Below are 14,249 nucleotides of genomic sequence, written 5' to 3'. Positions count from 1 at the left end.
ATGCATGTTTACAAAGACAGACGTGTTTACAAAGACATACGTGTTTACAAACACATGCATGTTTACAAAGACAGACGTGTTTACAAAGTCAGACGTGTTTACAAAGACAGACGTGTTTACAAAGACAGACGTGTTTACAAAGACATACGTGTTTACAAAGACATACGTGTTTACAAAGACATACGTGTTTACAAAGACATACGTGTTTATAAAGACATACATGTTTACAAAGACATACGTGTTTACAAAGACATACGTGTTTACAAAGACATACGTGTTTATAAAGACATACATGTTTACAAAGACAGACGTGTTTACAAAGACAGACGTGTTTACAAAGACATACGTGTTTACAAAGACATACGTGTTTACAAAGACAGACGTGTTTACAAAGACAGACGTGTTTACAAAGACAGACGTGTTTACAAAGACATACGTGTTCACAAAGACAGACGTGTTTACAAAGACATTCATGTTTACAAAGACATTCATGTTTACAAACACATGCGTGTTTAAAAGGACATACGTGTTTAAAAGGACATACGTGTTCACAAAGACAGCTTGTTTACAAAGACATACGTGTTTACAAAGACATACATGTTTACAAACACATGCATGTTTACAAAGACATACGTGTTTACAAAGACATACGTGTTTACAAAGACATTCATGTTTACAAACACATGCGTGTTTACAAACACATGCGTGTTTACGAACACATGCGTGTTTACAAACACATGCGTGTTTACAAACACATGCGTGTTTACAAACATATGCGTGTTTACAAAGACATACGTGTTTACAAAGACATACGTGTTTACAAAGACATACATGTTTACAAACACATGCGTGTTTACAAACATATGCGTGTTTACGAACATATGCGTGTTTACAAAGACAGACGTGTTTACAAAGACATACATGTTTACAAACACATGCGTGTTTACAAACATATGCGTGTTTACGAACATATGCGTGTTTACAAAGACATACGTGTTTACAAAGACATACATGTTTACAAACACATGCGTGTTTACAAACATATGCGTGTTTACAAACATATGCGTGTTTACAAAGACAGACGTGTTTACAAAGACATACGTGTTTACAAACATATGCATGTTTACAAAGACATACATGTTTACAAACATATGCGTGTTTATAAAGACAGACGTGTTTACAAAGACATACGTGTTTACAAACATATGCGTGTTTACAAAGACAAACGTGTTTACAAAGACATACGTGTTTACAAACATATGCGTGTTTACAAAGACATACGTGTTTACAAAGACAGACGTGTTTACAAAGACATTCATGTTTACAAACATATGCGTGTTTACAAAGACAGACGTGTTTACAAAGACATACGTGTTTACAAAGACATACGTGTTTACAAAGACATTCATGTTTACAAACATATGCGTGTTTACAAAGACAGACGTGTTTACAAAGACATACGTGTTTACAAACATATGCGTGTTTACAAAGACAAACGTGTTTACAAAGACATACGTGTTTACAAACATATGCGTGTTTACAAAGACATACGTGTTTACAAAGACAGACGTGTTTACAAACACATGCATGTTTACAAAGACATGCGTGTTTACAAACACATGCATGTTTACAAAGACATGCGTGTTTACAAACACATGCGTGTTTACAAAGACATGCGTGTTTACAAAGACAGACGTGTTTACAAACACATGCGTGTTTACAAACACATGCATGTTAAAAAGACATGCGTGTTTACAAACACATGCGTGTTTACAAACACATGCATGTTTACAAAGACAGACGTGTTTACAAAGAAAGACATGTTTACAAACACATACATGTTTACAAAGACATACATGTTTATAAAGACATACATGTTTACAAAGACATGCATGTTTACAAACACATGCGTGTTTACAAACACATGCATGTTTACAAAGACAGACGTGTTTACAAAGACATGCGTGTTTACAAACACATGCGTGTTTACAAAGAAATACATGTTTACAAAGACAGACGTGTTTAAAGGAACAATGATGTCATAAAAGGAGACGATAACAGATGCAGAGAAGCTTCATTATGTTTAAGTAAATCAACAGATTATATATTATTTATAATATATTAATGTTTATGTGCATCTATGTATGCATATTATCTTGTGTGTGTCTACAGTGTATGTGCGTTTGTGTGTGTACGTGTATATATATGTGTGTGTGTGTGTATGTATGTCGGTGTGAGCAGTCGTCCTGATAAACACAGTAACAGCAGTTTTTTGTTTGTTTGTTTTTTCACCCAGATGAAGGCCAGAGCGAGTGTGTGGGGGAGGGGTGTTTAGGGAAGTGATGTCACTTCCTTGTGGGTATTTATAACCTTTTGGTGTTTGAGTAGAGGAGTGGGTGTGTGACTCACTGACGGAGGAGGTGAGAAGAGGATCAGCTGAGAGAAGAGGAGGTGACTGAGACAGGAAGTGAGGAGTAAGAGAACAGGAAACTGAAAGAAGTAGAAGGAGCATCTCCTTTTCAGCCAGAACTACTTGTTGTTTGCAGCTGCAGTCAGAAGAGTGGATCCTGTTCTTGTAGCAGTAGGGGGCGCTGTGGGCCAGGTCTGACACAGTAGCTGGTTCAGGGTTCTGGTGATGTCTGGTGTGTGACTTCTCAAGCATCACTCTCAGCCATCGTTTCCTTTCTCTTCCAGACTTCTCTGTGATTGGCTGATTTACAAAATGGCAGCTCTGGTGGCAGGCGTTGGCCTGCTGTGGACGGACTTCAGCTTGCTCCTGTGACTCGTCCACCTTCATGTCGGAGAGCTCAGGGTTGTCGCAGCTCCTGAGTGATCCGCACCTTCAACTTCTTCATAGCCTCTCAGACATGGAGGCGCCGGACGCCCTCAGGCAGAATGCTGTGAAACAGAAGAAACCAGGAAAGTACATATGTCACTATTGTGGTCGAGCATGTGCCAAACCCAGCGTCCTAAAGAAACATATCCGCTCACACACGGGCGAGCGACCGTACCCCTGCGACCCTTGTGGCTTTTCTTTTAAGACCAAGAGCAACCTCTACAAGCACCGTAAGTCCCACGCCCACGCGATCAAGGCAGGACTTGTGCCGTTTGCTGACCTGGCTGCTGCCCGCAGTGGAAACTTGGACCAGGTCTCGACATTTGGCAAAGCTACAGTCCACTCTGATGGAGACCAGAGCACCGACACAGATGAGGAGGTTCTGTGGGGATCCACCATGCGAGACAAGGGATGTCCTGTCCCCCAGATCTCCTTTGACACAGATCCGCCCTCAGGTAGGTCTCTCTTTTGTTCATAGACCACCAACTTAATTCTAGTTTCTCTTGTCCCATTTGGTCTCCAGGTGGAGTTGAACCAGCATATGCCGACTCAGCAGAAGAGTTGCCTGTAATGAAGGTTCCAATTCTCATTGTACCGAAGCCTGAGGGGACAAATGTCGAGGGTCCAACGTTCCTGGACCTGAAGGAGTCACACCATAAGTTATCAATTCAGGGTGGCAGAAGGGGTCACTCCCTGGATGACCCTCCCAACCTTAAGCACCGGTCAGCGTTGAGACTAAACAACAAAAAGAGCCTGGATGGTGACTTCCTGAGTCCTTACAACAAGGGCAGCATGGACTCCGGGTACTTCTCTCGCTCTGAAAGTTCAGAGCAACAGGTCAGTCCAGCCAACACCAACATTAAGACATATGAAGAAATCATGTTTGGCCGGAACTGGTACTACCGGCCAAATGCTCGATCCAGGCTCCCTGTGACCCCAAACCTGACCTCAAACAATCTAAGCATTGCAAGTTTGAAGCCGCCTGGTGCGTTTAGAGACATGGGTCAGATCGGATTTAGTGGGGAGGTAGAGCTGTCTGGAGACCGTCCTAGCATCCACATTCAGAGCAGTCCTGGACTTCTGGAACCCCCGGTGGAATCAGCATTGATCCGGAGTAACTCTATGCCGACTTCATCCCCTCCTTTGCTCATAGTTCCTCCTGGGATACGTGGCAGTCAGTCGTTTGATCAGATGGTCTCCTCCGATGACGTGTTTTACCGTTCTGGCCTTCGCAGACTCCAGCGTCAGGCAGCAATAGAACTTTCTGCAGACGTTCTGAAAGCTGTCGACTCCAGCTCGAGTGTCCAAGACCCTGTTAATTACTGCCCTCATGGTACGAATGTTGGCACGTCAGAAATTTCCACAAGAAAAAGGAGAATAGAGAAGAGTGTCGGGGATGAAGAAGACAGCCCCAGTCATGGTGATAGCAGCCGCCGTGCGTCAGTGGAAACAAATTCAGATTTAGACTATAAAGTCTTCGATGGGTTCAGAGCAACAGGCTCCCTGCAGAGTGCTCACAGCCAGTCTGACAGTTTTGAAACTTGTGCCAGCATATGCTCGGAAGACATTGCACTCGTCACAGACCTCGATGGGCGAAAGGCTGCCGGAAATGTCATATCGGTCATTCAACACACTAACACGCTCAGTCATCCCGGTTCTTTTGAGAATTCAGATTCCTTTGACCAGCCCCCTCACCTGCCCTCTGGGCTGTCCAGTCAGCAATCCGAGCAATCGGACAATGACATGTTTGAAGACGCTCTCAGTCCTGAGTCAGCGTTGCTGAGGAAGGACAGCATGGAGGAGCACGGAGACAATGATCAGGTCTTCCTTTCATTGACTAAGGCGGCCACTGGAAAACTGTACCACCTCACTCACAAACTGGTCCGACAACCCAACATTCAAGTTCCTGAGATCAGGGTAACTGAAGAGCCAGACAAGCCTGAGAAAAACTTAGATTTGCAAACTTTCAAGGAGGAGAAGCAGAAGCACACAGAAGAATTCCAGCTCCCTCAGAGGAGCGACACATTGGCGCAGATGCCTTCAGAAAAACTTCCCCCGAAGAAGAAGCGTCTTCGTTTGGCAGACATGGGGCACTCATCTGGCGATTCCAGCTTCGAGTCCACCTCTACCAGCCTGTCTCGTAGCCCGAGTCAGGAGAGCAACCTTTCACACTCTTCTTCCTTATCCATGTCATTTGACAAAGAGGAAAGTCTGAAGCCCGTTTCTCCAACAAAACAGGTAGCTCTTTGATGTGTAGTGTGCTAATGTGTGAGTGGTTAAGAGTTGTAACTTGACTTGGTCCATCTCTACACTGGACCAGGATGACCTACCGGCCTCAGGCAGTGGAGTGAAGCAGTCCGAGTTCCTAACAGTGCCTGGCAGCAGCCATTCCAGCCACCACCGTCAAAGGGAGATGCAGAGATCATCATCCGAGCAAGCTCCCTGTGCTCTCCCAGTGGAACTGCTGGAAATGCGAAGTAAATCCTTTGATTACGGGAGCTTGAGCACATTGAGGCAGGGAGAGACCCACACTAGCGCCTCAGACAAGAAGGAGCGGCGCCGTGGTCTCCTCGTCAGACAGGTACAGAGAGACACTGTCGTCCAGTTGAAGGTTTAAAGACAGCATTCTCTTGTCCTTCTGTCAGGCGTCACTCAGCGTTTACCCGGAAGCTGGCGCCATCGAACCAGAACCCTGCATTAAACAGGAGAGAATAGATCCCAGTCGGACTGGTGTTTCAGGACTTCAACACCCCTGCGACCGATCCAGGAGAGGAGGCAGTGGTAAGTCCTAATACAAAAGTTTCTGGCTCAGTGTGGGTTAGATAAGTTTAGGGTATATGGTGTCAATGGGCAGAACATTATTTTGGGCCCCAAGATCAGGGGGTCCTTAAATAGCATCACAAAATCTGATAAAAAACTGCCAAGGAAAGCATTTTCGCCTTGTCGGCTGCAGCTGACGGTCCATCTTTATTTTATGTCTGTAGAGAACTGCTTATTTGTGTCAGTGGACCTGCACTGAAGGGTCATCTTCCCTTCCAGGTTCTGGAGAACTACCATCATACCAGTTTCTTCAGCAGAGCATCAGTGAGGATAGTTTCTCAGGCGACCCTCTACACCCTAAGTGAGTCAGATGTTCATCGCTCATCTCTTGATATTCCTGAAAATGATTTTGTTCCAGGTTGCTTCAGAACCAGCTTCTTTCTCCCAGAGAACATCTGGGCCTGCTACACCAGGAACCTCTCCAGTTTCATCCCAGCAGCATCTCCATTAATCAGACAGAGGGCTTCTGGTGTTTGGGGTCAGGTCACTCTCCAAAGCCCAAAGAAGTCCAGTGCAGGATACCTGGACCCAGAAAGCAGATCCTTGATGGAGTGGACATTACTCTGTGTGGTTCCCCTTCTGCACTTGACCTGCCAGTCCCAGCTCACTACGATCGGTGTCGTCTGGGCACGTTAGTTCCTGTACGGATCCAGACCAATGTGCCACTTTTGGGCAGAGCCATGTACACTAGTGTAAGTCAACTGTTGGTCCAGGCAGAACTGGCAACGCCTAAAGACTGTTGGAGCAAAACACCACCAGGGGAATCAACTATATCTAGTTTAAATCTGTCCCAGTTGGTGAATATCGGGATCCCGCTGACGTCCACCACTGTTTCCATCACTTCAGGTTCCTGTGTAGGAACCAGCAAGCGGCTTCTTTCCCCTACCAACTCTATGGAGCTGCTCTTCCAGACCCGCCAACAGAAGCGGGTTCGGGAGGAAAGGATGTATGGACAGATCCTGAAGGAGATGAGTGCCGTTGAACTGAGCGGTGGAGTCGAGCAGAAGGCCCGAGTTCTACCAGAACCAGAGAGGATGTCGTCCTCACCTCCAGCAAACATACTGGTTCCCGTCCATGCGGCACCGCATGCTCCGGTCCTGACCCAGGCTCAGAGCTTCACCCCTCCTCTACAAATCGTCACCAATCGCTCATCCCGGTCCTGTAGCTGCGACTTACGTGAGCAACTGGATGGTGATGCATTAGAACCAAACTCCAGGTCATTAGATGGTGATAAGTCCTCTGACAAGAGTCCAGCCATTTTGATGACTCAAATGTTAGTCCAAAATTCAGATTCTGGAGCTTTGTGCAAGATGGGCTCCCTCACAGATGTGGCTGATGTCCAGCAAATGTCCCCCAGCCTGCGGACCTCTAGCAGGGTCAGCTGGTGTTTTCTGAACTACACCAAACCCAGCAGTTGTGAGGTGGGTCCACGCGGCTCCGTCTACAGATCCTGGAGTGTCAGTGCGTATGACCCAAACCCCCTCAACCTCAGCACCAGAACAGCTCTGGCCCAGCTCAGGTCTAAACAAAGCAACAGCGAGCTGCTGTACTCCATGGCCAGACTGTCGCCCCTTGGCTGCAGGAAGCTGGTGTCATCAGCCAACTGGAGGCCACGCCTGGATCAGGTGCCAAGAATTTGTCCGTTTAATGAATGAAAGCCGACTTGGAATGTTGATGATCTGTTCATGACCTTGTTCTGACAGCTGAAAACAGAGTCCACGCTGGTCAGTGGTGTCGGAAGGAAGGTCGGGACCTCGTGGAGTCGATCAAAGGATGACCAACCTGAGGAGGGTCCGCTTAGACCAGCTGCCCCAGAACCAGCACGGATCAAGATCTTCGAAGGGGGGTATGTCCAGAAATCTATCGCCATTGTCTCGGCACCAGGACGACCAGACATGCTGCTCTGATCCGCAGGTTCAAATCCAATGAGGAATACGTCTATGTTCGCGGCCGTGGCCGAGGGAAGTACATCTGTGAGGAGTGCGGCATCCGCTGCAAGAAACCTAGCATGCTGAAGAAACACATACGCACGCACACGGACGTCAGACCCTTCGTATGTAGGTTCTGTAACTTTGCATTTAAGACAAAAGGTGAGTTCTGACCCAGTACATGATCGTTCTGTTTTAATACTACGACGACGGGTTCCTCGCTGCCCTCACACACTTGTTCGATCTTGTCTTCAGGGAACTTGACCAAGCACATGAAGTCAAAGGCGCACCTAAAGAAGTGTCTGGAGTTGGGGGTCTCCATGTCGTCTCTGGAGGAGCCGGAAGACGCAGGTAAGCGAAGCGTGTGGCGCCGCGTGACATCACTGGTCCATTAACTGGTTCTGCTCCAGACGGAACGGAGGGTCAGAGGTCAGAGAGGCTCCTGCGGGTTGCGGGTGCTGAACATCAATTCTCGGACGTAGACGAGTCTGAAGGCGGCGAGGACGACGAGGTGGACGACGAAGATGAGGAGGACGAGGACTACGACGGCGACTTGACGCCTCAGACTCTCTCGCGCTCCAGCAGCCCGAAGCCCCTCGTCTTCCCAACACCTCTCTTGACCTCGACCATTGCCTCGTGTCACCACAACTTCCTGCCCAGACCAGAACAACCATCCCATTTAGGCTACTTTACCACCATTCCCAGCATTGAGATCACGCTGCAAGCTCTGCCCTCTGACCTGGCGTGCCAGGACTTCAGTCAAGGTCAGCAGGTGACGACACCCCTCCCACCCGCCTCCATGGATGAAGACCTGCAACTCTCATCACGCGACTTCTCCTACCGACCCTCCTCTCCCGGCCTCGACAACTCTGGCTGCAGCTCCCCAGTTTCTCCCGTCTCCTCGCCCTCATCAAGCCAGTACCTCTCCCCACATCGTGACCCCTCGTCGCTCCAGGGTCACATCTCACCACGACGCAACCTCTCCCCTCTACGTCACGTCTCCCCCAAGAGACAAGACGCCTTGCAGAGAAGGAGTCAGCTTTTACTGCCGTCCCCCTCGTCAACAGCCCGGGACTATCGACGGGATCTCTCCCCTAGGGGGCGCCACAAGGGATTGATGCGGCCTCTGTCTCCGCGCAGAGGTCTCCACCAGCAGAGGTGAGAGGTTCTACTTTGAGCCAGCATGTTGCCTGTGTATCTGAGTTCGTCTCTTTAGTCTTGCTATCTTGATTAGCCTCGTTAGCCTCTTCAGTATCATTGATCAAAGCAACTGTGCTCTTGTGTGGTCAGTCAGCAGAGTGGGGTGCGGGGTCTGAGGTCGGCCAGTCCATGGCACCACAGATCAGGCTTTGAGCCAGACCGGGTGAGTCACGCGAGCCATCGGGTCACTCTTGACACGGGACTCATCTGGTGGTTTGTCTGCAGGGTCGTCCGAGGACGTCGTCAGGCGACCAGTCTCCTCCTCATCCCGTCCTCTTCAGTCACCTCCCTCTGCACTCACAGCTCCAGGTACTCCGCCTCCTCACTGGAGTCACTTCCTGTCACATGACTGAGCCTCTGTTGCTGTGCTAGGTGAGGTCACCGTTCCCGATGATTCCCATCGGGGGAATCCAGATGGTTCACTCCGCCCCGACTTCCGACGTCCCGCTGAGCCAGCAGAAGTCAGGTACGACCCCGGTAGAGGAGCCGGCCGGCGGGCAGAGAGAGCGCCTCCTGCAGGAGAAAGAGGAAAACATCCGCACCTGCACCTGGGCCATCGCCTCACTCTGCATCGACTCAGAAGATCCTGGGAGACACGTGGACTCCGAACCCGCCCCCCCAGAGCACTTTACCGACTCGCTTGACCCAGGTCCGGGGTAGGATCCGCTCCAGTCGCTCAGGAACGTTTCTCTGGGACAGAGTACGACTGGAGGCGTCCTCCGCCCCCTGGTGGACAGTTCCTCTATGTACAATTGCACTAAAACGTATTTTTATAATTTTGAAATGTTATTTATTTCATAAAAATGTTTTTTATGTCATGGACGCCTTTTCTATGTCAGCGAGAGCTCGAGGCAACATTTATCAGCACTTTTCTCCTCGTGATGTCGTCGGTCCAGCGGGAAACAATCGAGTCATGAGTTTGTTTTGCACAAGAAGTAAAAACGAGCTCGAAGAGGGAGACGAGTGCGTTCCTGTTGCCGTGGTAACGAGCTCGTGTGTGTGTGTGTGTGTGTGTGTGACGCACCCTAAACATTTGTGTTTCTGTAAAACTGGAACGAGGTTACAAACCGTTGACGTCGCCTCGCTTGCACATTCCGGCTGTCGTGATGCAACACTCAGCCTCCACCAGCAGGGGGCGCAGTTGTGTACGAGCTGTGACGTGTCTTAAGGAACTAAAGCACAAGAATGATTCAGAGAATAAAGGATTCACACGTGGACGTCTGCGTCTTTATTCTCACAGCAGATGAGGATCAGCACCTCCCAGAGGTCCAGCCTCTGAAACCTGCCGCGCAACGAGAGTTCTGAACAAGAAGTTCTGGTCCGGTCCAAAGTCCCCGGACAACATCGGTCCTGCAGGTTCGGTTCTGGACCCTGAACCGTCGACTCTGAAGATCACAACCAATAAAACATGATCCTGGAAAAAATGGATCTTCGCCTCGAAGGAAAGCTAAGATCTGGGAAGAATGGCAGCTCCACCTGGTGGTTGAATGTTGCCTGTGCAGAAGAAACAACAGTCAAACGTGTGTACTGTACACACATGTACACACATGTACACACATGTACACACCTGCGTTCAGAGAACTCGTCTTCACTCGACTCTCCTCCAGACTTGTAAAGTTTTCGTCCATGTCGTCACATGTCAGAACCAAGATTGGCCCACGGACCCCCTTCAGGTGGATCTTGATGTTGTCCTAGAAACACAAATATGAATACACACGCACACACTCACGCACACACACACACACCTCTGTGGGCGTCGGCACCTCCAGCTTGGTCTCCTCAGGAGCTTTGACCACGATCAGCGTCTGGTCCTGGAAGGCGCCGAGGCGACCCAGGTCAGCGCGGGTCACGTAAGCCAGGGTTCAGGAGGTCAAGGAGATCTAGCGAAAGCGACGGGAGCTGCTGTGGCAGAACAGGAAGGATATGAGGCGTGACCCGGGTCGTCGGTCATCTGGAAGAGTTGCCAGGAGCAGGTCTTGATGAGTCCGTCCAGAGTCTCCTCCACCGCCTTCAGCTCCTGCAGCTGAGCCTTCATCTCCTGCACGTCCCTCCACAGGAAGCCGGACACGGGGCAGGAGCTTCTGGATCGACAGACCCGGGACAGTCAGAGGTCTGGACCGCCCAGCGCCGGCTTGGATATGACCCACTCACATCCAGCGGACCTTGTGTTTGGTCCGGTCCACCAGCCTGACGGCTTCCAGGATGTTGATGACGTCACAGACCTGCCGCCGGCCCGCCTGGAGGTCCAGCGCCGCCTGCCCGAGGTCCAGCGAGCGGTCCGGCGAGGACAGGAGCAGCTCCAGGACTCGGAGGGCCAGAGGTCCTAGATCGCCACCTGCAGGCGAGACCTCCGCCGGACCCCCGCCCTCATCCCGCCGCCGCTCCGTCTCCTGGTGAGCGCTGATGACACGAACAGGGTCAGGTCGCTGACGTCAGACACACCTGTGCGGCGCTTCACCTGTTCTCCTCGGCTGCACGCCAACCCTGCGGCGTCCCGGCAGAACCCTGGAAGAAGACTTGAGCTGCAACAGGCCACTCGAGGAGAGACCAGGAAGTTCACTGACCTGCTCTGCTGACTGAGGTTCCGGTTCTGGAGGCTCCGTTGAGATCGGAGGTTCTGCCGGGTCGTCCTCTTCGTCTCCGCCCCCCGTGTCCCACTGGTCCTCGCCGTCGGAGGAGTCCCCCGCCCACGACCCGGAGAGACCGAGCGCGCCGTCCAGGTCCGCTGGCATGAGCGGGATGGCGTCATCGTTGACCCCGCTGGCGGAGAGGTCGTCAGGCAGGAAGTGGTCCTCGCAGATGAGCTGCTGCTGGTCTCGGTCCGGCCGCTCCGTCTCCCTCAGCGCCGCCAGCCACACCTGGACCCACAGAGACATGACAGGCCCGTCACGGACGACTGGCGCCTTCGTGCGTGTTCACCTTTGACCTCTACTCCAAGCGGAGGTCGCGGGGAACATCCCGGTTGTCTCGTGACAAACTCCCGTCCGGCCCAAAACCAGCCGGTGGTGACGGGTCGAGCGGAACCGGTCACTTCAAGACGAGTCACATGACACGCTTGCAAAGAAACAACAACAGGACGAGCGGCGTTTTCAACCTGTATCGACCAATCAGGGCTTAGTTTGAACTGGTTGAATGTTGCTGGTCAGAGCCGTTCAGCACAATCACAAACACAATCACAAACACAATCACAATCACAATCACAAACCTTCACCTGAAGCTTGAAGAAAAATAAAAACATCAATGATATCATATATATCTATATAATAATATTAATAATATATTAATAATATTGTTCATCACGAGCCTGAACGTAAATCTACGCATCAAACGATCAAAGTTCCTGTTGATTCAAGTTAAAAATGATCAAATAAAGAAAAACAAACAGATCTAGCGCCCTCTAGGTGTGTGTTCGTGATCCAGCAGGTGTTCAGTAACGGTATCGGTGCAGTAACGGTGCAGTAACGGTGTAGTATCGGTGTAGTATCGGTGCAGTAACGGTGCAGTAACGGTGCAGTACCGGTGCAGTAACGGTGCAGTAACGGTGTAGTATCGGTGTAGTATCGGTGCAGTAACGGTGCAGTAACGGTGCAGTACCGGTGCAGTACCGGTGTAGTATCGGTGCAGTAACGGTGCAGTAACGGTGCAGTACCGGTGTAGTATCGGTGCAGTATCGGTGCAGTACCGGTGTAGTAACGGTGTAGTAACGGTGCAGTATCGGTGTAGTATCGGTGCAGTAACGGTGCAGTATCGGTGCAGTAACGGTGCAGTAACGGTGCAGTACCGGTGCAGTAACGGTGCAGTACCGGTGTAGTATCGGTGCAGTAACGGTGCAGTAACGGTGCAGTACCGGTGTAGTATCGGTGCAGTAACGGTGCAGTAACGGTGTAGTAACGGTGCAGTATCGGTGTAGTATCGGTGCAGTAACGGTGCAGTAACGGTGCAGTACCGGTGCAGTAACGGTGCAGTAACGGTGCAGTACCGGTGTAGTATCGGTGCAGTAACGGTGCAGTAACGGTGCAGTAACGGTGCAGTACCGGTGCAGTAACGGTGCAGTACCGGTGTAGTAACGGTGCAGTAACGGTGCAGTAGCGGTGCAGTAACGGTGCAGTACCGGTGCAGTACCGGTGCAGTAACGGTGCAGTACCGGTGCAGTAACGGTGCAGTACCGGTGCAGTAACGGTGCAGTAACGGTGCAGTAGCGGTGCAGTAGCGGTGCAGTAGCGGTGCAGTAACGGTGCAGTACCGGTGCAGTACCGGTGCAGTAACGGTGCAGTAACGGTGCAGTAGCGGTGCAGTAACGGTGCAGTACCGGTGTAGTATCGGTGCAGTAACGGTGCAGTATCGGTGCAGTAACGGTGTAGTAACGGTGCAGTACCGGTGTAGTATCGGTGCAGTAACGGTGCAGTAACGGTGCAGTAACGGTGCAGTACCGGTGTAGTATCGGTGCAGTAACGGTGCAGTATCGGTGCAGTAACGGTGCAGTATCGGTGCAGTAACGGTGCAGTAACGGTGTAGTAACGGTGCAGTACCGGTGTAGTATCGGTGCAGTAACGGTGTAGTAACGGTGCAGTACCGGTGCAGTATCGGTGCAGTAACGGTGCAGTATCGGTGCAGTAACGGTGTAGTATCGGTGCAGTAACGGTGCAGTAACGGTGTAGTAACGGTGCAGTACCGGTGTAGTATCGGTGCAGTAACGGTGTAGTATCGGTGCAGTAACGGTGCAGTAACGGTGCAGTAACGGTGCAGTACCGGTGCAGTATCGGTGCAGTAACGGTGCAGTACCGGTGTAGTATCGGTGCAGTAACGGTGCAGTATCGGTGCAGTACCGGTGTAGTATCGGTGCAGTACCGGTGTAGTATCGGTGCAGTACCGGTGTAGTATCGGTGCAGTAACGGTGCAGTATCGGTGCAGTACCGGTGTAGTATCGGTGCAGTACCGGTGTAGTATCGGTGCAGTACCGGTGTAGTATCGGTGCAGTAACGGTGCAGTATCGGTGCAGTACCGGTGTAGTATCGGTGCAGTAACGGTGCAGTATCGGTGCAGCATCGCTGCAGTATCTGTGCAGTACCGGTGCAGTATCTGTGCAGTATCGGTGCAGTATCTGTGCAGTATCGGTGTAGTATCGGTGCAGCATCGGTGCAGTACCGGTGTAGTATCGGTCCAAAGATCTTCTTCCAGCTCGACTCACCTTCACTCTCGCAGGGTCTTCCGGGAACTTGAAGAACCTCTTGGGTGTTTTGCTGAACGTGGTTCTGGTTCCGGTCTGCTGGCGGTTCGAACACCCGGTGACGACACACTTCACCATGATGACGTCACTTATCGTGCTCGAACCGGTTCCTTCGGACGGGAAAGATTCGAAAAAGCGACTCCAAGTGTATCGGTCGCTCCTTCGCTGCAGCTTCTCGCACCGGAAGAACAACGCGGTTGACCCGGAAGTGCAGATTTAGCGAGAACGGAAGCCTGAC

The 14,249-nt window shown here is 50.7% G+C and overlaps 2 protein-coding genes across 3 annotated transcripts in view; one reads left to right on the top strand and one right to left on the bottom strand.

Annotated features, from left to right (window-relative positions):
- The window catches only part of hivep2a (HIVEP zinc finger 2a), an 11,450-nt gene extending 1,449 nt beyond the window's left edge, over nt 1–10,001 (top strand). The window contains exons 2-15 of one of the 2 annotated variants that reach the window (XM_087806488.1): nt 2,695–3,066; nt 3,134–3,291; nt 3,360–5,074; nt 5,157–5,417; nt 5,482–5,617; nt 5,876–5,957; nt 6,015–7,281; nt 7,360–7,502; nt 7,571–7,746; nt 7,840–7,935; nt 7,995–8,742; nt 8,875–8,947; nt 9,010–9,093; nt 9,157–10,001. In XM_087806488.1, the coding sequence (XP_087662614.1) occupies nt 3,234–3,291; nt 3,360–5,074; nt 5,157–5,417; nt 5,482–5,617; nt 5,876–5,957; nt 6,015–7,281; nt 7,360–7,502; nt 7,571–7,746; nt 7,840–7,935; nt 7,995–8,742; nt 8,875–8,947; nt 9,010–9,093; nt 9,157–9,444 (5,127 nt within the window). In that variant the 5' untranslated portion in view covers nt 2,695–3,066; nt 3,134–3,233 and the 3' untranslated portion in view covers nt 9,445–10,001. Of the gene's footprint in view, nt 1–2,694; nt 3,292–3,359; nt 5,075–5,156; nt 5,418–5,481; nt 5,618–5,875; nt 5,958–6,014; nt 7,282–7,359; nt 7,503–7,570; nt 7,747–7,839; nt 7,936–7,994; nt 8,743–8,874; nt 8,948–9,009; nt 9,094–9,156 lie in introns of both variants that reach the window. The other variant, XM_087806487.1, reaches the window with a different exon arrangement.
- e2f6 (E2F transcription factor 6) lies at nt 9,983–14,249 on the bottom strand. The gene is made up of 8 exons (XM_087806489.1): nt 13,973–14,249; nt 11,349–11,642; nt 11,243–11,289; nt 10,936–11,184; nt 10,711–10,865; nt 10,530–10,645; nt 10,352–10,475; nt 9,983–10,278 (listed from the first exon to the last, which is right to left on the bottom strand). The coding sequence occupies exons 1-8, from the start codon at nt 14,087–14,089 to the stop codon at nt 10,232–10,234; spliced, it is 1,149 nt and encodes a 382-aa protein (XP_087662615.1). The 5' UTR covers nt 14,090–14,249; the 3' UTR covers nt 9,983–10,231.

The sequence above is a fragment of the Callionymus lyra genome, chromosome 13, assembly GCF_982586985.1.
Source record: "Callionymus lyra chromosome 13, fCalLyr1.hap1.1, whole genome shotgun sequence".
NCBI lineage: Eukaryota > Metazoa > Chordata > Actinopteri > Syngnathiformes > Callionymidae > Callionymus > Callionymus lyra.
This window is presented reverse-complemented; position numbering and strand designations above follow the sequence as displayed.